General features: G+C 35.5%; 1 protein-coding gene across 2 annotated transcripts; it reads right to left on the bottom strand.

Moving 5' to 3' along the window:
- Positions 1–3,500: 3,500 nt before the first annotated feature.
- LOC149236492 (disease resistance protein Roq1-like) lies at positions 3,501–22,716 on the bottom strand. 2 transcript variants are annotated; one of them, XM_089372412.1, is made up of 4 exons: positions 17,007–17,540; positions 5,602–6,730; positions 5,174–5,467; positions 3,501–5,032 (listed from the first exon to the last, which is right to left on the bottom strand). In XM_089372412.1, the coding sequence occupies exons 1-4, from the start codon at positions 17,531–17,533 to the stop codon at positions 4,145–4,147; spliced, it is 2,838 nt and encodes a 945-aa protein (XP_089228538.1). In that variant the 5' UTR covers positions 17,534–17,540; the 3' UTR covers positions 3,501–4,144. The 2 variants fall into 2 exon arrangements, with proteins under 2 accessions (XP_089228538.1, XP_089228537.1); XM_089372411.1 differs by lacking the exon at positions 17,007–17,540 and adding an exon at positions 21,837–22,716 and having other exon boundaries at positions 3,528–5,032.
- Between the last annotated feature and the right edge of the window lie 547 nt (positions 22,717–23,263).

The raw sequence follows: 23,263 nt of genomic DNA, 5'->3' as shown, positions 1-23,263 counted from the left end.
ATAAACCTTAATAAATTTCTTTGATAATATAAGCTGCACTGTAGCCACCAGAGCACGATTGTCATTCTGAAAGTGCTGTTATATTTTATCACTCGCTTTCGTCTCCCTCATGCCCGCTTTCTTCACTGCAATCTATTCTCCAATCACTGGAAACTCCTTGCCATGTTTCTTCCTATTCAATAAAGCCTCCTCGCAGGCGTTGGCGCAGCTGAGCTACTATTCCCGCATCCCATCGCAGTTTGGAACATTGAGACACATTAAGATACTTCAACGAACCCAAATGCTCAACATTGGGCACCATCTCTAAATTGGAACAACCGGCGAACCGAAGAGTTTGGAGGCTCGTTAAGTTGCCAATCGAGTCTGGGAGTCTTTGCAGAGCGGAGCACTTAGACAGGACAAGACTTAATAGTCGGTGCATTTTCAAATCCTGCCACCACCAGCGCCCATGTATCACATTGATTAAACCTAAGCATTAAGTCGAATTTCTTAGTAATTTCCATGTCACTCCATTAATCTAATGATAGCTTCACGTTCTTGGTGCCACAAGTTGTAAAGAAAGTGGTTTCATTTTCCTGGAAAAAGAAGACAGTTACACGGATTTGACCTATCTTGTCATCATGTATTTGTGGAAAAAGAAGACAATCACACGGATTTGACCTATCTTGTCATGATGTATTTGTGATATGTGGACATACTTTAATGTTCACAAAAGCCATTGGATATTACGATGATGTATTCCTATGTTCACAAAGGCATTGGATATTACGATGTCAAAATTCAGCACATAAAATTTTAATGATTTTTTTTTAAATTATTATTATATTTTTAGTTATGGTTCATTTTGATGTTATTTTTAAATCTGCAAATGTATAGAGGAATTAAATCTAAATCAAATATCTTTTCATTTCAAAAGAGATTTGCATCTCAATAGATTTGATCTTTCTTAGCATTTAGTAGATCAAAAGTTAAAATGAATCTAGACTAATTATTATTTATAGTTTTAAATTCACCTTGAATGACAAGCTAATGGTCCCTAAAGGGGTAACTTCTCACTCCAACTAAAGACTAGTAGGTCTTGGGCCTCTTAATCATAAGAAATAAATTTTGTTAAGAATTTAACTTCTTAATATACATAACATTAAATTATATATATGGGTGTGTGAAAAGTACTAAATTTGTATATGGTTATTAATTAAATTTAAAAATAAAGTTTTGAAAATTATTATTAAATTGTTTTCAATCTAATATGCATATTATGATTAAATTCTTTATTCATTTATTTAAAAAAAAGGTAATTTTATTAATAAAAACAAATATAACAAATTAAATTTAGCTCTCTTTTTTCATTATTATTATTAGCTTATTTTATTTTTTCTTCTTTCTTTTCTTCTTAGAACCTTAATTTTCATTCATTTATAACATGATTCAAATTTACATTATGCATATACACCCTTAAGCCTATTTCAAGATAAAGTTTTGAGTGCTTGTACTTTGAGCTATCATGCTTCTTCTTAATACCTTTTTCCTACTTTACCTTAGAATTTTCAGCAAAAGCTATATAGATAATATTATTACAAAAATTGATGAAAGAATATTTATTTTCATCCTTATTAAAAAAAACTGCGTATGGATAGTAGGCATCAATGCATCTTTTATGTGAGCCTTTTAACTTGTATTATTTATTCTATTTATAAACTGTGATAATGATAATACTCATAAGAGAAATATTCACACTACTTTTAGATATGCCAAAGATTTTGAACCATAATCAAACTTGATTTTGAAAACTTACAACCAACCTATTTAGCTCTCTATTTAACTTTTATAATTTAACTAACATTATATTTAATATTTCATAATAATATCTCCCTCTAATAAATTGATATTAATTTTTTATATTTAATATTACTTAATTTAACTTACCAAAACCACTACATTATCTTATCATATTAAACTGTGAAACACTCAACATAATTACCTTAAAAATTTATCGCAAAACTAAAACAATTTTCTTTTAACAAATTTTGATTCAACAAATGGTCATTAATGCTGATTAAACATAAAGCATTTAACTGAAATTCTTAGGCAACTTCTTCCTGAATGCATTTTCAATTCCTCCCACTACCAGGTATGACGCATTGATTAGATATAAAGCATTTAGTCCAAGTTGTGAGCAATTTTTAAATAATTAAATAAATTTTTAATAATGCCACCGCCCAGATATCTACGAATCTTGCCACCAACTATGTATTTGTCGTATGTGGACATACTCCAATAATGTAATGATAACTTCACGTTCTTGCATGCCACAATGGTCACAAGTGGGGTAAAGAAAGTGGTTTCATTTCCCTGGAAAAAGAAGAGAGTCACACCGATTTGCCGTATCTTGTGATCATGGAAAAAGAAGAGAGTCACACCGATTTGACGTATCTTGTGATCATGTAATTGTCGTATGTGGACATACTTCGATGTTCACGAAAGCCATTGGATATTATGATGATGTATTTGTGGTATGTGGACATATTTCAATGTTCACAAAATTCATTGGATATGGATATTAGGATGCCAAAAGTCAGTAAATAAAATTTTAATGGTTGGTTTAAAATTTGTTATTATATTTTTTGTTACAAGTTTATATTGATTTTATTTTTAAATTTGTAAATGTTGAAGGAATCAAATCTCTTTTCATTTTAAAAGAGATTTATATTTCAATAGATTTGATTTTTCACTGATTTTAATTTTAAATTTGTAAGTATTGAGAGGAATCAAATCTCTTTCATTTTGAAAGAGGGAAAGAGTTTTGCACCTCAATGGATTTGATTTTTTTATCACCGATCTTAATTTTAAATTTGCAAGTGTTGAGAGGAATCAAATCTCTTTTCATTTTAAAAGAGATTTGCACCTCAATGGATTTGATTTTTCTTATCACTTGGTAGATGAGGAGTTAAGATGAATACCTTGGTAGATGAGGAGTTAAGATGAATCCAAGGTAGTTATTATTATTAATAATTTAAACTTTTTTTTTCTAACAACCGGAAGAACTATCATAACTCAATTGTCAAACTAGTTGTGAGGACAACCATTTTGGTGGCTAACATCACTATTATTTAAGGAAAACTATGTCATTGGTGGTCCATAAAGAGGCAACTTTTCACTCCAACTAGATGTCTCTAGGTTAATGGTCCATAAAGGGCAACTTTTCACTCTAACTAGATGTCTCTCAAACAGTTTTGCTAAAAATTTAACTGCTTAACATGCATAACATTAAATTATTTATATATGTATGAAGTATTAAATTTGTATATGATTATTAATTAAATTAAAAAATAAAATTTTCAAAATTATTATTTAAATGGTTTTCAACGAAAAAAAATCATACTTTAATACGTATATTATGATTAAATTATTATTTATTAAAAACTTCGCAATTTTATTAATAAAAAAAATACTGCATTATTTTAACTTTTTCCAGCACTGCTTCCACGACGTCTTCGAGGAGCTGTTCTTCTTTGAATACGAAGGGAAGGTTGCAGTGTTCAAAGGCCGCCTTAAGGCACTGCAAGACACCTGCCTTTCCACTTAAACAATAAAAGAAACAAAATATAAACAGTGATTTAGCGAAGGATAGTCACATTCAACCAAAAGGGCAGAGCTAAAAATCTAAAAAAAGAAAATGCAAGCACTGTGAAAACCAAGGGAGGCATGAACGGAAAGAAGAATTTATAAACAGTTGAATTTACGTCATTAGCCCTAATTAGAAATAAATGAGGCCCATATATCCATGGGCCATCTGCAACCCTTAAAAGTTTTAATCACGAACTCTCCCGATTTCCTCTCCCTTCATAAAGCTTTTGTTCCACAGTAGGGCATAGAAGACTAGTAACTAATTGAGCCAGAAGCTATGCAATTTTGGCCTTTCGGGTTATCAGTATCCCACCATACTTTCGCTACCATTCTACTTCAACTGCTCTAAGAGAAAAGAGATTTTATTGATCTTATTATGGAAGTGCTTATTGCCACCACGTAAACGAAAATCATTTTCACCGCTCTCCCTTCATAAAGCTTTTGTTCCACAGTAGGGCATATAGTAACTAATTGAGCCAGACGCTATGCAATTTTGGCCTTTCAGAATATCGGTATCCTACCGTACATTCGCGCAACCTACCGTACATTCGCGCAAGTTGAGACGTTGGAGGCTTGCTAGTTCCCCAAACGAGTTTGGAAGCGTCTGCAGAGCGTAGCAGCCGCGCAAGTTGAGACTTTGGAGGCTTGATAGTTCCCCAAACGAGTTTGGAAGCGTCTGCAGAGCGTAGCAGCCGCGCAAGTTGAGACGTTGGAGGCTTCTTAGTTCCCCAAACGAGTTTGGAAGCGTCTGCAGAGCGTAGCAGCAGCTCGGGTTCGGAAGCGTCTGCAGAACGTAGTAGCAGCACAAGTCGAGACGTTGGAGGAGGCCTGCTAGGTTCCCAACAGAGTCCAGAAGCGTCTGCAGAGCGGAGCAGCGGCACAAGTTGAGATGTTGGAGGCCTGCTAGGTTCCCAACCGAGTCCGGAAGCCTCTGCAGAGCGGAGCAGCGGCCCAAGTCGAGATGTTGGAGGCTTGCTAGGTTCCCAACCGAGTTCGGAAGCGTCTGCAAAGCGTAGCAGTGGCTCAAGTCGAGATGTTGGAGGCCTGCTAGGTTCCCAACCGAGTCCGGAAGCGTCTGCAGAGCGGAGCAGCCGCCCAAGTCGAGATGTTGGAGGCCTGCTAGGTTCCCAACCGAGTCCGGAAGCGTCTGCAGAGCGGAGCAGCCCAAGTCGAGACGTTGGAGGCCTGCTAGATTCCCAACCCAGTCCGGAAGCGTCTGCAGAGCGGAGCCGGTCAAGTCGAGATGGTGGAGGTCTGCTAAGTTCCCAACCGAGTCCGGAAGCGTCTGCAGATCGTAGCAACCACACAAGTCGAGATGTTGGAGGCCTGCTAGGTTCCCAACCGAGTCCGGAAGCGTCTGCAGATAGGAAGAGCAAATACGCAATTCCCTTAGCTGCAGAGGTGCCTGCATTGTTCACATACATTATTAAAGTACGTCTAAGACTGTAAATGTCACAGGCAGTGTGTTAGAGGAAGACAATTCTTAAATGCAGTAAATTTTTACAATTTGAAGAAAAAACAAGAAATAGAAATTTAAGAAGAATACCTGAGATTCGTGTTGCCAGAGTGTTTTCAAAATTTTTCCCTCTATATGTAAAACTCTTAAATTCTTTGTTGGAATCCAAGAAGGGAAGGAGGACTTAGGACAGTTCAGCCACTTTAAATATATTAGGTTTGGCAAATGGTGGCAAACATTCAATAGGCATTTAGGAAAATAACCTTCAGCCTTAAGCAACTGCAACCTGCTCATATTACTCAATAAACGAGTGCGAGCAGGCTCCGCAAGGTTTTTGAAAGATTGTTCAACCTCATTTCCATCTACCAGGCTAATTCCACGCACCTGAATTGTTCACTCAGAGCTGTTAGAAACAAGATTCATTCTTGCAAAGTTTTAAGAATTCAAAACTAACCAGACACAATTGTGATAACAGGACGCTAATTGGAAATCTGTCGAAAACACTTCAAAATACTTACAGGTAATTGGCCGGAAAGCTTATGAAAAAGGTTGTCAGTTGGGTTCCAAAGCCGAAGCTCGCCATCAGGAGGTTCCTTCTCCGCCAGATATCTGCCCATGTCTCTGACATGGTCATGCATTCTCAGATGGTTTTCACTGTCCACTTGCACCAAACATCTGTTTTCCAGCTTCCAAAGGCCCAGCGATCCTTCCCAGCCGGTTCCATTCAATATTCTAATGACTCTATCTCTGTCTTCTCCTCTGAAGAAGCACGCAATGTCTAAGAATATATTTTTCTCCTCCTCATCGAGACCGTCATAGCTAATTTTTAGCCTGCCTCGTATATCTTCAGGAAGCAATTTGGAGATTTTGCGCAATAGTGCTTCCCAATGATTTAAATCATTTTTTCCACGAAGAAGCGAGCCAAGTACTTTAATAGATAATGGTAATCCACCGCAGGAATCCAAAAACTTGTCAACCACTATGTCAAATCTCGCAGTAGGATGATGCTGGCCGAATGCATGCGAGCAAAAGAGCTTTTTGGAGTGCAGTCGACTGAGGCCTTTCAGAATGTATATGGATGATTCTGGGATGTCTGAGCTTGTGAGAACATCCTTATTGCGAGATGTCACTAAAATTAAGCTACTGCTTTTAAGGGCATCCTTCGCTGGATAAAGTAATGCCTCCAGCTGCTCAATATTATCTACATCATCTAAAATAATGAGACAATCAGAAGATGGGAGAAGCCTTCGGAGCTTTCCTTTACCTTCATTAATGCTGCGTATTTCCTCGTCCTTCTGGGTTAAGTCCTTTAGAAGGTATTTCTGCAAGGTAGTTAAAGGATTGTCTCTGATATCCTCTAAAATGCAAAGTCGCTTGTATTTTGATCTCTGAATATTATAGAACTCTTTCGCTAGGGTGGTTTTGCCAACCCCTCCAAGGCCCACAATTCCTATAACTCTAACCTTACCATCTCCCTGCTGCAATGACATTGTGGTTCCAAAATCGTTTAATTTTTCTTGCAAGCCTGTTGGATATTCTGACACATGCAGCGTTAGTTTAACCTTTTTGAGAACTGCTTCCACGACGTCTTTGAGGAGCTGTTCTTTGAATACCGCCTCAGGGCACTGCAAGACACCTGTCTTCCCACTTAAACAACAAGAGAAACCAAACATAAACAGTGATTTAGCAAAGGATAGTCACATTCAACCAAAAGGGCATACCACTAATGTGTTGTGATTAAACATAAAGCACTTAGCAGAAATTCTTCCCACTAGCAGGTATGCTAGTGACGCATTGATTAGATATAAGCATTTAGTCCAAGTTGTGGGCAATTTTTAAATAATTAAATAAATTTTTAATAATGCCACCGCCCAGATATCTACAAATCTTGCCACCAACTATATACGGATGCATTGTGATTAAACATAAAGCATTCAGCAAATTTCGTGAGCAATGTTTTAGTCAATGCAGTAATGATAGTTTTTAGTAATTTCCTTGTCACGCCATTAATGTAATGAAATGTAATGATAGCTTCACGTTTTAATTTAATGATAGCTTCACATTCTTGGATGCCACAATGGTCACAAGTGGTAAGGAAAGTTGTTTCATTTTCTTGGAAAAAGAAGTTCCGGGCAATTTCTCCTTATTGTGATTAAACATAAAGCATTTAGCAGAAATTCTTATGCAACTTCTCCCCGAATGCATTTTCAATTCTTCCCACTACCAGGTAGGACGCATGGATTAGATACAAAGCATTTAGTCCAAGTTGTGGGCCATTTTTAAATAATTAAATAAATTTTTGAGAATGCCACCGCCCAGATATCTACGAATCTTGCCACCAACCATATAGGGATGCATTGTGATTAAACATAAAGCATTGAGCAAATTTCCTGGGCAACTTCTTATTCAATATAGTTTCAAATCCTGTCACTACCAGGTATCGCATTGATTAGACATAAGGCATTAAATAGAAATATTTTAGGAAATTTCGTGGTCAATACATTGATGCATTGTGATTAAACAAAGCATTTAGCAGAATTTGTTAAGCAATTTTCTTAGTCAGTGCATTTTCAAATCGTGCCACCACCAGTCTTCATAGTTAAAAATAATTAGTATTATTTTTGTATTAATAGAGAAAATGGTTACATTGTTGTAACTTTCTCCCTAGTTTAGGATTAGTTCCTATAGTTATGGGGTTTGGGTGCAATTTCCTATTTCCTAGTATTCTATTTAATAATGTAATGTTTGATTAATTGAACATAGAGTGGACGAGAGTGATCTCTCAAGTTTGATGAGTGTAGTCTCTAGGTGCAGGCCACACCTGAGAGCTACATCTCTTTCTTTTCAATTCTGTTCACATTTTATCTTGGTATCAGAGCTCAGATTTTGAGTGAGCCTGATCTTTTGTCACCTGTGAGGCTGAAGTCCCTGTAGTAGCTAGCTTGCCTGTGTGGCTGGAATAGCCTGTGTGGCTTGAAGTGCCTTTGTCGCTGTGTGTACACAAGAGCTGTGTGCTTGATTGAGCAGGTGGACTGCAGAACACCTGGCTCGGACTCGAAAATTTTGGCGCGGATTTTGCACGGATTGGCGCAGATTTTGCGCTGACAGTCGCGCCAGAAGAGGAATTAGTGCGGATTTTGAGGAATAAACTGCGCCAGAGCGCCAAAAAGCCCGATTAGCGCGGGATTTTACCGGGAAAGTCGCGCCAATTAAAATACTCTAAGCGATTTTGAATTAGCGCGGATTTTTCGCTCGGGGTAGCGCCAAGGGGATCTGTGAATAGCGTGAACTTCGTTTGGCGGTCTGCAAACGGTGCAGATCGGCGGAGTTGTAGATCCGTCCGGGAGAGACAGATCGGGAAAGCGCCAGAGGAGATCTGCGGGAAACCTCGACTTCGTTTGGCGATCTGCAGGGAGAGCAGGATCGGCGAAGTGGCAGATCAATCCGGGAGAGGTGGATCGGATCAATAGTGATCAGATCATTGTTTCGGCTGTGTTGGAAACGCCGAATTTGCTCATTGGAGCGGGAGTGCCAGACACTGCAGATCGGTGGCAGAGGTGACAGATCGATCTGACAGGTATTGTTTTTGTTGTTAAGTAGATTCACAATGAGTAATACGATGGAATCTTACCTTAACGAGTCTGGTAAACTCAACGGGTCTAACTTCACGAATTGGAAGTTTAAGATCCAGACCCTGCTCGAAGGTGCGAATGCTTGGACTATAGTGACAGGCGATGAGCAGAAGCCGACTGCAACCACACAGAAGGAAGACTGGGAAAAACGAGAAAACAAGGCCAAAGTCCTGTTGAAGATGTCTGTGAAAGACAATGTCATTGCACACATCAGAGACTGTAAAACATCCGCAGAGATTTGGACGAAAATCAAGAATCTGTATGAAACCCAGAATACAAACAGAGTTTTGGCTCTGAAAAGCGAGCTATTTTCAATGAGGATGGACAAAGGGGAGTCTGCTACTGCATTTGTCGCGCGAATTAAGGATGTTAAAGACGGATTGGTGGCCATTGGAGTGGCGATGGCTGATGAAGATCTTGTTGCAATCACAATGAATGGGATGCGTGATGATTTCCAAACCTTCATCACTGGAGTCTCGGCAAGGGAGAAAACACCCACGTTTGATGATCTCACTACGATCTTGCAGCAAGAGAAAGAGTGACGGCAGAATCTGAATCTGAACCCCCAAAGTGACGATCTCGCGCTGGTGGAAAAACGACGACTATCTAAAAGGAAGTAGTCACAGCAGCGATCAGTCCAGAAAGGAGGAACAACACACAAACATCACTGTCATAAAGGTATGCTTGCAGATCACTCTGAAAAGAAATGTTTTTATTGTGGAAAGAAGGGTCATATACAGAGAGATTGTTATTATAAGAAGCAGGCTGATGAGGCAAGGAGGAGACAGGTAAATCCAAAACACAGAGGATATTTTGTTGAAGAAGAAGACTTCAGTCATGAATTTCGACTGTTCATATTCGACTGTGCCCTTTCAGCATCGAATGAAGATGACATCTGGTATGTCGATTCCGGAGCATCCTCTCACATGACAAGTAATAAGGAATTTTTGATAGTCTTGAAGAAATTATAAATGGATCAAAAATATATCTAGGGGATGATAATGGATATCAGATTAAAGGTCATGGGGTGATTTCAGTTAAGTTACCAAATGGAAAAATTAGTCACCTTTCAAATGTTTTATATGTACTTGGAATAAAGAAAAACATGATATCTGTATCCAAGATGGCTGATCAAGATATGCATGTCGAATTCTTCAAGACTCACTGTGTGATAAAGGATTGCAGGAATGAAATTGTTGCAACAGGCATGCGAGTTGGAAGCCTATACAGATTGGATGCAAAAAGTATATCAAAGCAAGCCATGGTTGCAGGAGAGTCGACAGCTGAACAACTCTGGCATCAGAGGTTTGGTCATCTGAATCTGCAGAATCTCATGTTGTTACAAAAAAAAGGTATGGTCGAAGGTCTCCCCATCTTTCGTAACATTCAGTTAAACTGTGATGGTTGTGCCTTAGGAAAGATGCACAGAGAACAATTCCATGTGCATGATAGGAGGAGGCAAACATAAATCTTAGAGCTAGTGCACACTGATGTATGTGGTCCCATGCAGACAAGGTCGCTAGGGGGAGCATACTATTTTTTGTTGTTTACTGATGACTGCACTAGGTATTCATGGATTTATTTCTTAAACAAGAAAAGTCAGACTTTCCAATGTTTTATAGATTTCAAAACCCTGGTGGAAAAACAGTTTGGAAAAAGTATTAAAATTCTCCGATCTGATCAAGGAGGAGAATACAAATTAAAAGAATTCATGAAATACTGCAAATCTCACGGGATTGTTCAGCAGTATACAGTGCCGCACACACCACAGCAAAACGGAGTTGCAGAGCGTAAAAACAGAACCTTGGTAGAGTGCGCAAGGAGCATGCTGCAAGGTAAGGGTCTATCTAATACTTTTTGGGCAGAAGCGATAAATACTGCTGTATATTTAAAAAATAGAAGTCCTACTAGGTTTCTTGGCTTCAAAACCCCTTTTGAAGCCTTATATGGATTTAAACCAGCAGTAAACCACTTAAGAGTCTTTGGGTCAAAGGCATTTGCACATGTACCCAAAGCTGATAGAAAGAAACTAGACCCTAAGGCAGTCAAATGCATCTTTGTTGGTTATGGCACAGAGTTTAAAGCATACAAACTGTTCAATCCTGAGTCTCGTAAGACATTTGCAAGTAGAGATGTAGTCTTTCATGAACAGGTACAGGAAAGGAAAGCTGATGTTGGAGATGATTGGCACATTCCATTGCTGTTGGAGGAAAGCAGCGAGGATGAAAGGGAGCAGGAACAGGAGCAGAAAGAAGAGAATGAAGAAGAACAGCAAGAAGGTGAAAAAGCAGGCCCAGTTATTGCAGAGGAAAACAAATTTGAGGTAAGTCCCCTACCAAGGAGGTCAGGTAGGAAGACTCAATTACCATTGAAGTTGAGAAACTATGCTTTGATGTCAAAAGTTTTGAACATTATAGAGCCCTCTAATTATAAAGAAGCTAGTCAATTTAAGGAATGGAGAGCTGCAATGAATGAGGAAATGGAATCAATTCTTAGAAATGATACTTGGGATTTAGTTGAGCTGCCTAAAAACAAAACACCCATAGGATGCAAGTGGCTGTTTAAACCCAAAATTAATGCAGATGGAAGTATAGATAAGTTAAAAGCTAGGTTGGTTGCAAAAGGATACTCATAGCAGGAAGGTATAGATTTTGATGATACTTTTACACCTGTAGCAAAGCTAAATACAATCATAATGCTTATTGCTTTAGCTACTAAATGTAATTGGGAATTATACCAGCTTGATGTTAAATCTGCATTTTTAAATGGTGATTTAAAAGAGGAAATTTACTTAGTACAGCCAGAAGGATATGTAAAGCAGGGGCAAGAACATCTTGTTTGCAGATTGAAAAAGGCTTTATATGGTTTAAAGCAAGCACCCAGGTCTTGGTACGAAAAGGTTGATTCTTTCTTTGAAGAGTATGGTTTCCATAGAAGCTTAAATGACCCAAATTTGTATACCAAGTACAATAATCAGGGGCAGATTATTTTGATTTCTTTGTATGTGGATGACATGATTATAACAGGAAATGCAGATGATTTAATCAAAGGAATCAAAAGGCTTATGGCACAAGTTTTTGAAATGAAGGATCTCGGAAGCCTTCACTATTATCTGGGATTATAAGTATTCAGAGATACTGGGCAAACTTTTCTTACCCAAGGGAAGTATGCTAGAAATCTGTTGGAAAAGTTTGGTATGGATCAGTGTAGAACAACAGCGACACCTTTGCAGCAGAATCTGAAATTGAGCAGTGATGATGGCACTAAGGAGGTTGATGCCACAATGTACAGATAGCTGGTTGGCAGCCTGATATATCTTACAACAACCAGACCCGACTTGGCATACTCTGTTAGTGTGTTGAGCCAATTTATGTCAAAACCGCTTGAAAGTCACTGGATAGCAGCAAAGAGCGTGTTAAGGTATCTTTGTGGTACTGTTAATTATGGTATTTTATACACTGATGTATCTGATGTTACTCTAACAAGTTTTTCAGACTCAGACTGGGCAGGTAACCTGGATGATCGGAGGTCCATCACAGGTTATGCATTCAACATAGGTTCCGGGGTCATAGCTTGGAGCAGCAAGAAACAGAGTACTGTAGCTCTGTCGTCATGTGAAGCTGAGTATCAAGCATTGTGTGCAGGAACGTGTGAAGCGATCTGGTTGAGAAGGCTTCTTAAAGATGCAGGAAAAGAACAGAAAAATCCCACTTCCATCAAAAGCGACAACCAGAGCACCATTAAATTAGCATACAATCCAGTGTTTCACAAAAACACCAAACATATAGACACTCAGTTCCATTTTGTTAGAGAGAAAATACAGTCTAAAGAAATTGCTGTTGTATATTGTAAAACTTGTGACAATGTGGCTGATATTTTCACAAAGCCTCTTGCACGAGTGAAATTTGAATTGTTTAGAAAGATGCTAGGAATCCAGGAGAACCCTTTCTCCATTAAGGGGGGGAGTTAAAAATAATTAGTATTATTTTTGTATTAATGGAGAAAATGGTTACATTGTTGTAACTTTCTCCCTAGTTTAGGATTAGTTCCTATAGTTATGGGGTTTGGGTGCAACTTCCTATTTCCTAGTATTCTATTTAATAATGTAATCTTTGATTGATTGAACATAGAGTGGACGAGAGTGATCTCTCAAGTTTGATGAGTGTAGTCTCCAGGTGCAGGCCACACCTGAGAGCTACATCTCTTTCTTTTCAATTCTGTTCACATTTTATCTGTATCACATTGATTAGACCTAAGAATTAAGTCGAATTTCTTAGTAATTTCCATGTCACTCCATTAATGTAATGATAGCTTCACGTTCTTGGATGCCACAAGTGGTCACAAGTTGTAAAGAAAGTGGTTTCATTTTCCTTGGAAAAAGAAGACAGTCACACCGATTTTACCTATCTTGTCATCATGTATTTGTGGTATGTGGACATACTTTAATGTTCACAAAACCCATTGGATATTACGATGATGTATTCCTATGTTCACAAAGTCATTGGATATTACGATGCCAAAATTCAGCACATAAAATTTTAATGATTTTTTTTTAAATTGTTATTATATTTTTAGTTATTAGTTTATTTTGATGTTATTTTTAAATCTGCAAATGTATAGAGGAATCAAATCTAAATCAAATATCTTTTCATTTTAAAAGAGATTTGCATCTCAATAGATTTGATCTTTCTTAGCATTTAGTAGATCAAAAGTTAAAATGGATCTAGACTAGTTATTATTATTTATAATTTTAAATTCATCTTGAATGACAAGCTAATGGTCCCTAAAGGGTTAACCTCTCACTCCAACTAAATACTAGTAGGTCTTGGGCCTCTTAATCATACAAAATAAATTTTGTTAAGAATTTAACTTCTTAATATACATAACATTAAATTATATATATGTGTGTGTGAGAAAAAAGTACTAAATTTGTATATGATTATTAATTAAATTTAAAAATAAAGTTTTGAAAATTATTATTAAATTGTTTTCAATCTAATATGCATATTATGATTAAATTCTTTATTCATTTATTAAAAAAAAATTGTAATTTTATTAATAAAAACAAATATAACAAATTAAATTTAGCTCTCTTTTTATTATTATTATTATTAGCTTATTTTAATTTTTCTTTTTTTTTTTCTTCTTAGAACCTTAATTTTCATTCATTTATAACATGATTCAAATTTACACTATGCATATACACCCTTAAGCCTATTTCAAGATAAAGTTTTGAGTGCTCGTACTTTGAGCTATCATGCTTCTTCTTAATACCTTTTTCCTACTTTACCTTAGAATTTTCAGCAAAAGCTATATAGATAACATTACTACAAAAATTGATAAAAAAATATTTGTTTTCATCCTTATTAGAAAAAAACTGCATATGGATAGTAGGCTTCGATGCATCTTTTATGTGGGCCTTTTAACTGGTATTATTTGTTTTATTTATAAACTATGATAATGATAATGCTCATAGGAGAAATATTCACACTACTTTTAGATATGCCAAAGGTCTTGAACCATAATCAAACTTAATTTTGAAAGCCTACAACCAACCTATTTAGCTCTCTATTTAACTTTTATAATTTAACTAATATTATATTTAATATTTCATAATAATATCTCCCCATAATAAATTGGTATTAATTTATTAATTTTTTATATTTAATATTACTTGATTTAACTTTACCAGAACCACTACCTTATCTTATCCATATTAGACTGTAAAACACTCAACATAATTACCATAAAAATTTATCACAAAACTAAAACAATTTTCTTTTACCAAATTTTGATTCAACAAATGGTCATTAATGCTGATTAAACATAAAGCATTTCGCTGAAATTCTTAGGCAACTTCTTCCTGAATGCAGTTTCAATTCCTCCCACTACCAGGTATGACACATTGATGAGATATAAAGCATTTAGTCCAAAGTTGTGAGCAATTTTTAAATAATTAAATAATTTTTTAATAATGCCACCGCCCAGATATCTACGAATCTTGCCACCAACTATGTATTTGTCGCATGTGGACATACTCCACTAATGTAATGATAACTTCACGTTCTTGCATGCCACAATGGTCACAAGTGGGGTTTCATTTTCCTGGAAAAAGCTGACAGTCACACCGATTTGACGTATCTTGTGATCATGTAATTGTCGTATGTGACATACTTCGATGTTCACGAAAGCCATGGGATATTACGATGGATATTTGTCGTATGTGGACATACTTCAATGTCCACAAAATTCGTTGGATATGGATATTACGATGTCAAAAGTTAGTAAATAAAATTTGAATGGTTGGTTTAAAATTTGTTATTATATTTTTGGTTACAAGTTTATATTGATTTTATTTTTAAATTTGTAAATGTTGAAGGAATCAAATTTCTTTTCATTTTAAAAGAGATTTATATTTCAATGGATTTGATTTTTCACTGATTTTAATTTTAAATTTGTAAGTATTGAGAGGAATCAAATCTCTTTCATTTTAAAAGAGGGAAAGAGTTTTGCACCTTAATGGATTTGATTTTTTTTATCACCGATCTTAATTTTAAATTTGTAAGTGTTGAGAGGAATCAAATCTCTTTTCATTTTAAAAGAGATTTGTACCTCAATGGATTTGATTTTTCTTATCACTTGGTTGACGAGGAGTTAAGATGGATCCCCTTGGTAGATGAGGAGTTAAGATGGATCCAAGGTAGTTATTATTATTAATAATTTAAACTTTTTTTTCCAACAATGGGAAGAACTATCATAACTCAATTGTCAAACTAGTTGTGAAGACAACCATTTTTAGTGGCTATCATCACTATTATTTAAGGAAAACTATGTCATTGGTGGTCTATAAAGAGGCAACTTTTCACTCCAACTAGATGTCTTTAGGTTAGTGGTCCATAAAGGGCAACCTTTCACTCTAACTCTCTCAACAGTTTTGCTAAAAATTTAACTGCTTAACATGCATAACATTAAATTATTTATATGTGTATGAAGTATTAAATTTGTATATGATTATTAATTAAATTTAAAAATAAAATTTTCAAAATTATTATTTAAATTGTTTTCAACAAAAAAAAATCATACTTTAATACGTATATTATGATTAAATTATTATTTATTAAAAAACTTTAATTTTATTAATAAAAAAATACTGCATTATTTTAACTTTTTCCAGCACTGCTTCCGCGACGTCTTCGAGGAGCTGTTCTTTCTTTGAATAGGAAGGGAAGGTTGCAGAGTTCAAAGACCGCCTTAAGGCACTGCAAGACACCTGTCTTCCCACTTAAACAATAAAAGAAACAAAATATAAACAGTGATTTAGCGAAGGATAGTCACATTCAACCAAAAGGGCAGAGCTAAAAATCTAACTGTGAAAACCAAGGGAGGCATGAACGGAAAGAAGAATTTATAAACAGTTGAATTAACGTCATTAGCCCTAATTAGAAATAAATGAGGCCCATATATCATGGGCCATCTGCAACCCTTAAAAGTTTTAATCACGAACTGTCCCGATTTCCTCTCCCTTCTTAAAGCTTTTGTTCCACAGTAGGGCATAGAAGACTAGTAACTAATTGAGCCAGAAGCTATGCAATTTTGGCCTTTCAGGTTATCAGTATCCCACCATACTTTCGCTACCATTCTACTTCAACTGCTCTAAGAGAAAAGAGATTTTATTGATCTTATTATAGAAGTGCTTATTGCCACCACGTAAACGAAAATCATTTTCACCGCTCTCCCTTCATAAAGCTTTTGTTCCGCAGTAGGGCATATGGTAATTAATTGAGCCAGAAGCTATGCAATTTTGGCCTTTCAGAATATCAGTATCCTACCGTACTTTCGCTACCATATCAATATAACTCTTACAACTTTCTGAATTTTATCTGCTTTTGTTCTATTCTACTTCAAATATTTGTTTATATGTTATTTATCTTTCTAAGAGTACAAAGATTTTACTGAAATCATCTTCACCCCTCTCGTTCCCTTTTCAAAATGAAATACAAACCAGTAATAATAAATGGCTACAGATGGTGTTATCTATGTAATAATTCAACGAATTAAATGCTAAGATGTACATGGACCCTTTTCAAAATGAAATACAAACCAATAATTACAAATGGCTACAGATGGTGTTATCTATGTAATAACTCAACGAATTAAATGCTAAGATGTACATGGACACTTTTCAAAATGAAATACAAACCAATAATAATAAATGGCTACAGATGGTGTTATCTATCTAATAATTCAACGAATTAAATGCTAAGATGTACATGGAGGGCTGCTGTTCTCACCTGTTATACTTCTCTCCGTCAAAACCTGTTATATATGATACTGCAGACAGAGCCGTCTTCCATTTCTCAAGTTCTTCAGAGCGGTATCGTTGTTGACCATCCAGATTTTTTTTCTTTTGAAGTTCGCGTAGGGCTTGAGCGTAGACTCCTTTTCCCTCTTTCACCCATCGTAGCTCTGTAGGCTTGACATCGTAGAAGACCGGGATGATGGTGGACTTATACTTTGACATACACTCCACCATCAGTACAAGCTCATCAAGGCACCATGTTGAATATGCATATTTCGGAGAAAAAATTGCTATGTTCACAGAGGATGTTCTAATGGCACTTTCAATTTGAGGGGTCAGATTCTCTCCCACGCGCAATTCCTTCTCATCTAGAAATACCTTCAAGTCATGTTCGCAAAGGCAATTGTACAGAGGGGTGGCAAAGATTTTTTTGACGTCGGGACCCCTATGATTAAGAAAAATATCAAATACATAGTCGTTGTTGACGCTATGCGAGGTGGATGTTGAGGAGGAAGCCATGGGATATTATAGAAATGAATAACAAAGAAGTAAAGATTGAAGATGCGTTGCAGAGCCGGGAAATGCGCACTTAACCTCAATAATGTTGTCGTTCTCCTCGCCTGTATGGTCTCACTATTTCAGAGTAACCAGTACTATGCGCCTTAATCACTGTCAATATTCAGCCAATCTTTTGAAAAATTGAGCACTGATATCTGGTTGATTTCTAAACTTCTTGTTTTCCTGAAGAAACTGAGTCGTGAGGCCTTTTCTCTTACTATTAATACCCTTTTTTGTTTAATGGATGGAGGAAGGAAGTAATAATACATTAGTTTGAACGGGGCAGCGAGGAGTCCTTGGCAATTTCCTGGTCGCTGCTTTTTCCTGTCTTGGATGTGACACATTGATTAGACGTAAAGCATTTAGTAGAAGTTCCGGGCAATTTCTCCCCATTTATTTTAAAAACTTTACCAACCGCATACCACTGATTTGTTGTGATTAAACATAAAGCATTTAGCAGAAATTCTTAGGCAACTTCTTCGCCAATGCATTTTCAATTCTTCCCACTACGAGGTATGGTGCATTGATTAGATATAAAGTATTTAGTCCAAGTTGTGGGCATTTTTAAATAATTAAATAAATTTTTAATAATGCCACTGCCCAGATATCTACGGATGCATTGTGATTAAACATAAAGCATTGAGCAAATTTCGTGGGCAATTTATTAGTCAATGCGGTAATGATAGTTCTTAGTAATTTCTTTGTCACTCCAGTAATGTAATGATAGCTTCACGTTTTTGGATGTCACAAGTGGGCACAAGTTGCAAAAAAGTGGTTTCATTTGTTTTAGCAAGAGCTAAGGGGTATATTATAAGGCATTAAATGCCTTGCTACATGCGTCTCTGTTAGCTCTTTAACACGCACTCGTGTATTTTTTATTTATTTATCATCGCCTTTGCAATGGGGGCCTTTGCAATGGGGGCGCATGTAGCGAGACATTTAATGCCCTATAGTATGCCCGTTAGCTCTTGCCGTTTCATTTTCCTGGAAAAAGAAGACAGTAGCACAGATTTGACTTATCTTGTCATCATGTATTTGTGGTATGTGGACATACTTTAATGTTCACACAAGTCATTGGATATTAAGATGATGTATTCCTATGTTCACAAAGTCATTGGATATTACAATGCCAAAATTTAGCACATAAAATTTTAATGATTTTTTTAAAAATTGTTATTATATTTTTAGTTATTAGTTCATTTTGATGTTATTTTTAAATCTGCTAATGTATAGAGGAATCAAATCTAAATCAAATATCTTTTCATTTCAAAAGAGATTTGCATCTCAATAGATTTGATCTTTCTTAACATTTAGTAGATCAAAAATTAAAATGGATCTAGACTAGTTATTATTATTTATAGTTTTAAATTCACCTTGAATGACAAGCTAATGGTCCCTAAAGGGGTAACTTCTCACTCCAACTAAATACTAGTAGGTCTTGGGCCTCTTAATCATACAAAATAAATTTTGTTAAGAATTTAACTTCTTAATATACCTAACATTAAATTATATATATGAGTATGTGAAAAGTACTAAATTTATATATGGTTATTAATTAAATTTAAAAATAAAGTTTTGAAAATTATTATTAAATTGTTTTCAATCTAATATGCATATTATGATTAAATTCTTTATTCATTTATTTAAAAAAAAGGTAATTTTATTAATAAAAACAAATATAACAAATTAAATTTAGCTCTCTTTTTTATTATTATTATTAGCTTATTTTAATTTTTCTTCTTTCTTTTCTTCTTAGAACCTTAATTTTCATTCCTTTATAACACGATTCAAATTTACATTATGCATATACACCCTTAAGCCTATTTCAAGATAAAGTTTTGAGTGCTTGTACTTTGAGCTATCATGCTTCTTCTTAATACCTTTTTCCTACTTGACCTTAGAATTTTCAGCAAAAGTTATATAGATAATATTACTACAAAAATTGATGAAAAAATATTTGTTTTTATCTTTATTAGAAAAAACTGCATATGGATAGTAGGCTTCAATGCATCTTTTATGTGGGCCTTTTAACTTGTATTATTTGTTTTATTTATAAACTGTGATAATGATAATACTCTAAGTAGAAATATTCACACTACTTTTAGATATGCCGAAGGTCTTGAACCATAATCAAACTTGATTTTGAAAGCCTACAACCAACCTATTTAGCTCTCTATTTAACTTTTATAATTTAACTAACATTATATTTAATATTTCATAATAATATCTCCCCATAATAAATTGATATTAATTTATTAATTTTTTATATTTAATATTACTTGATTTAACTTACGAGAACCACTACATTATCTTATCCATATTAGACTGTGAAACACTCAACATAATTACTTTAAAAATTTATCACAAAACTAAAACAATTTTCTTTTACCAAATTTTGATTCAACAAATAGTCATTAATACTGATTAAACATTTAGCTGAAATTCTTAGGCAACTTCTTCCTGAATGCATTTTCAATTCCTCCCCCTACCAGGTATGACGCATTGATTAGATATAAAGCATTTAGTCCAAGTTATGAGCAATTTTTAAATAATTAAATAAATTTTTAATAATGCCACGGCCCAGATATCTACGAATCTTGCCACCAACTAGAATGCCACCGCCCAGATATCTACGAATCTTGCCACCAACTATGTATTTGTCGTATGTGCACATACTCCAATGATGTAATGATAGCTTCACGTTCTTGGATACCACAATGTTCACAAGTTGTAAAAAAAGTGGTTTCATTTTCCTGGAAAAAGAAGACAGTCACACCGATTTGATCTATTTTGTCATCATGTAATTGTGGTATGTGGACATATTTTACTTATTTTAATTTTAAATTTGCAAGTGTTGAGAGGAATCAAATCTCTTTTCGTTTTAAAAGAGATTTGCACCTCAATGGGTTTGATTTTTTTTATCACTTATCTTAATTTTAAATTTACAGGTGTTGAGAGGAATCATATCTCTTTTCATTTTAAAAGAGATTTGCACCTCAATGGATTTGATTTTTCTTATCACTTGGTAGATGAGGAGTTAAGATGGATCCCCTTGGTAGATGAGAAGTTAAGATGGATCCCCTTGGTAGTTATTATTATTAATAATTTAAACTTTTTTTTTTCCAACAATGGGAAAAACTATTATAACTCAATTGTCAAACTAGTAGTGAGGACAACCATTTTTGGTGGCTATCATCACTATTATTCAAGGAAAACCATGTCATTGGTGGTCCATAAAGAGGCAACTTTTCACTCCAACTAGATGTCTGTGGGTTAGTGGTCCATAAAGGGCAACCTTTCACTCCAACTAGATGTCTCTTTATTTATATGTGTATGAGGTATTAAATTTGTATATGATTATTAATTAAATTTAAAAATAAAATTTTCAAAATTATTATTTTAAATTGTTTTCAAAAAAATAATCATACTTTAATACGTATATTATGATTAAATTATTATTTATTAAAAAAATTGTAATTTTATTAATAAAAAAAATACTGCGTTATTTTAACTTTTTCCAGCACTGCTTCCACGACGTCTTCGAGGAGCTGTTCTTTTTTGAATACGAAGGGAAGGTTGCAGAGTTCAAAGACCGCCTCAAGGCACTGCAAGACACCTGTCTTCCCACTTAAACAATAAAAGAAACCAAATATAAACAGTGATTTAGCAAAGGATAGTCACATTCAACCAAAAGGGCAGAGCTAAAAATCTAAAAAAAGAAAATGCGAACACTGTGAAAACCAAGGGAGGCATGAACGGAAAGAAGAATTTATGAACAATTGAATTTACGTCATTAGCCCTAATTAGAAATAAATGAAGCTGCATATAACCATGGGCCATCTGCAACCCTTGGAAGTTTTAATCACGAACTCTCCCGACTGCATCTCCCTTCATAAAGCTTTTGTTCCACAGCAGGGCATAGAAGACTAGTAACTAATTGAACTAGCTGATCTATGCAATTTTGGCCTTTCAGGGTATCAGTATCCTACCATACTTTCGCTACCATATCAGTATAACTCTGAATTTCATCTGCTTTTGCTCTATTGTACTTCAAATATTTGTTTATATGTTATTTATCTTGCTAAGAGAACAAAGATTTTACTGAAATCATCTTCACCGCTCTCGTTCCCTTTTCAAAATGAAATACAAACTAATAATACATGCAGATGTACATGCTATAAGTCAGTCTCTTTCACCATGCAGATTTATCTAATAATTCAACGAATTAAATGCTAAGATGTACATGGAGGGGTGGTGTTCTCACCTGTTATACTTCTCTCCGTCAAAACCTATTATTTCTGGAACATCAGAGAGAGCCTTCTTCCATTTTTTAAGTGTGTTGGAGTCGTATCTTGGTCCACCCTCAACATCTTTTTTCTCTTGAAGTTCGCGGAGGGCTTGAGCGTAGACTCCCTTTCCGCCCTCCACCCATCGTAGCTCTGTAGGCTTGACACCGTAGAAGACCGGGATGATGGTGGACTTATACTTTGACATACAGTCCACCATCAGTACAAGCTCATCAAGGCACCATTTTGAATATGCATAATTCGGAGAAAAAATTGCTATGTTCACAGAGGATGTTCTAATGGCGCTTTCAATTTGAGGGGTCAGATTCTCTCCCACGCGCAATTCCTGCTCATCTAAAAATACCCTCAAGTCATGTTTGCAAAGGCGATGGTAGAGATCGGTGGCCAAGGTTTTCTTGACATCGGGGCCCCTGTGATTAATGAAAACATCAAACACATAGTCGTTGTTGACGGTATGTGAGGTGGAGGTGGATGTTGAGGAGGAAGCCATGGGATATAGAAATGAATAACAAAGAAGTAAAGATTGAAGATGTGTTGCAGAGCCGGGAAATGCGCACTTAACCTCAATAGTGTTGTCGTTCTCCTCGCCTGTATGGTCTCACTATTCCAGAGTAACAAGTATTATGCGCCTTAATCACTCTCAATATTCAGCCAATCTATTGAAAAATTGAGCACTGAGATCTGGTTGATTTCTGAACTTCTTGTTTTCTTGAAGAAACTGAGTCGTGAGGCCTTTTCTCTTACTATTAATACCCTTTTTTTGGTTTAATGGATGGAAGGAAGGAACTAATAATCCATTAGTTTGAACGGGGCGGCGAGGAGTCCTTGGCAATTTCCTGGTCACTGCTTTGTCGTGTCGTGGATGTGACACATTGATTAGACGTAAAGCATTTAGCAGAAGTTCCGTGCAATTTCTTCCCATTTATTTTCAAAACTTTACCAACCGCATACCACTGATGTGTTGTGATTAAACATAAAGCACTTAGCAGAAATTCTTCCCACTACCAGGTATGACGCATTGATTAGATATAAAGCATTTAGTCCAAGTTGTGGGCAATTTTTAAATAATTAAATAAATTTTTAATAATGCCACCGCCCAGATATCTATGAATCTTGCCACCAACTATATACGCATGCATTGTGATTAAACATAAAGCATTGAGCAAATTTCGTGGTCAATTTCTTAGTCAATGCAGTAATGATAGTTCTTAGTAATTTCCTTGTCACTCCATTAATCTAATGATAGCTTCACGCTTTAATGTAATGATAGTTTCACGTTCTTGGATGCCACAATGGTCACAAGTTGTCAGTAAAGTGGTTTCATTTTTCTGGAAATAGAAGTTCTTGGTAATTTCTCCTCATTGTGATTAAACATAAAGCATTT

This window comes from Pinus tabuliformis, chromosome 8 (assembly GCF_031772625.1).
Source record: "Pinus tabuliformis cultivar Carrire ecotype Pingquan chromosome 8, CPIR1, whole genome shotgun sequence".
Classification (NCBI taxonomy): Eukaryota; Viridiplantae; Streptophyta; class Pinopsida; order Pinales; family Pinaceae; genus Pinus; species Pinus tabuliformis.
The sequence above is the reverse complement of the archived record's forward strand: the minus strand, read 5'-3'. Positions and strand labels throughout refer to the sequence as shown.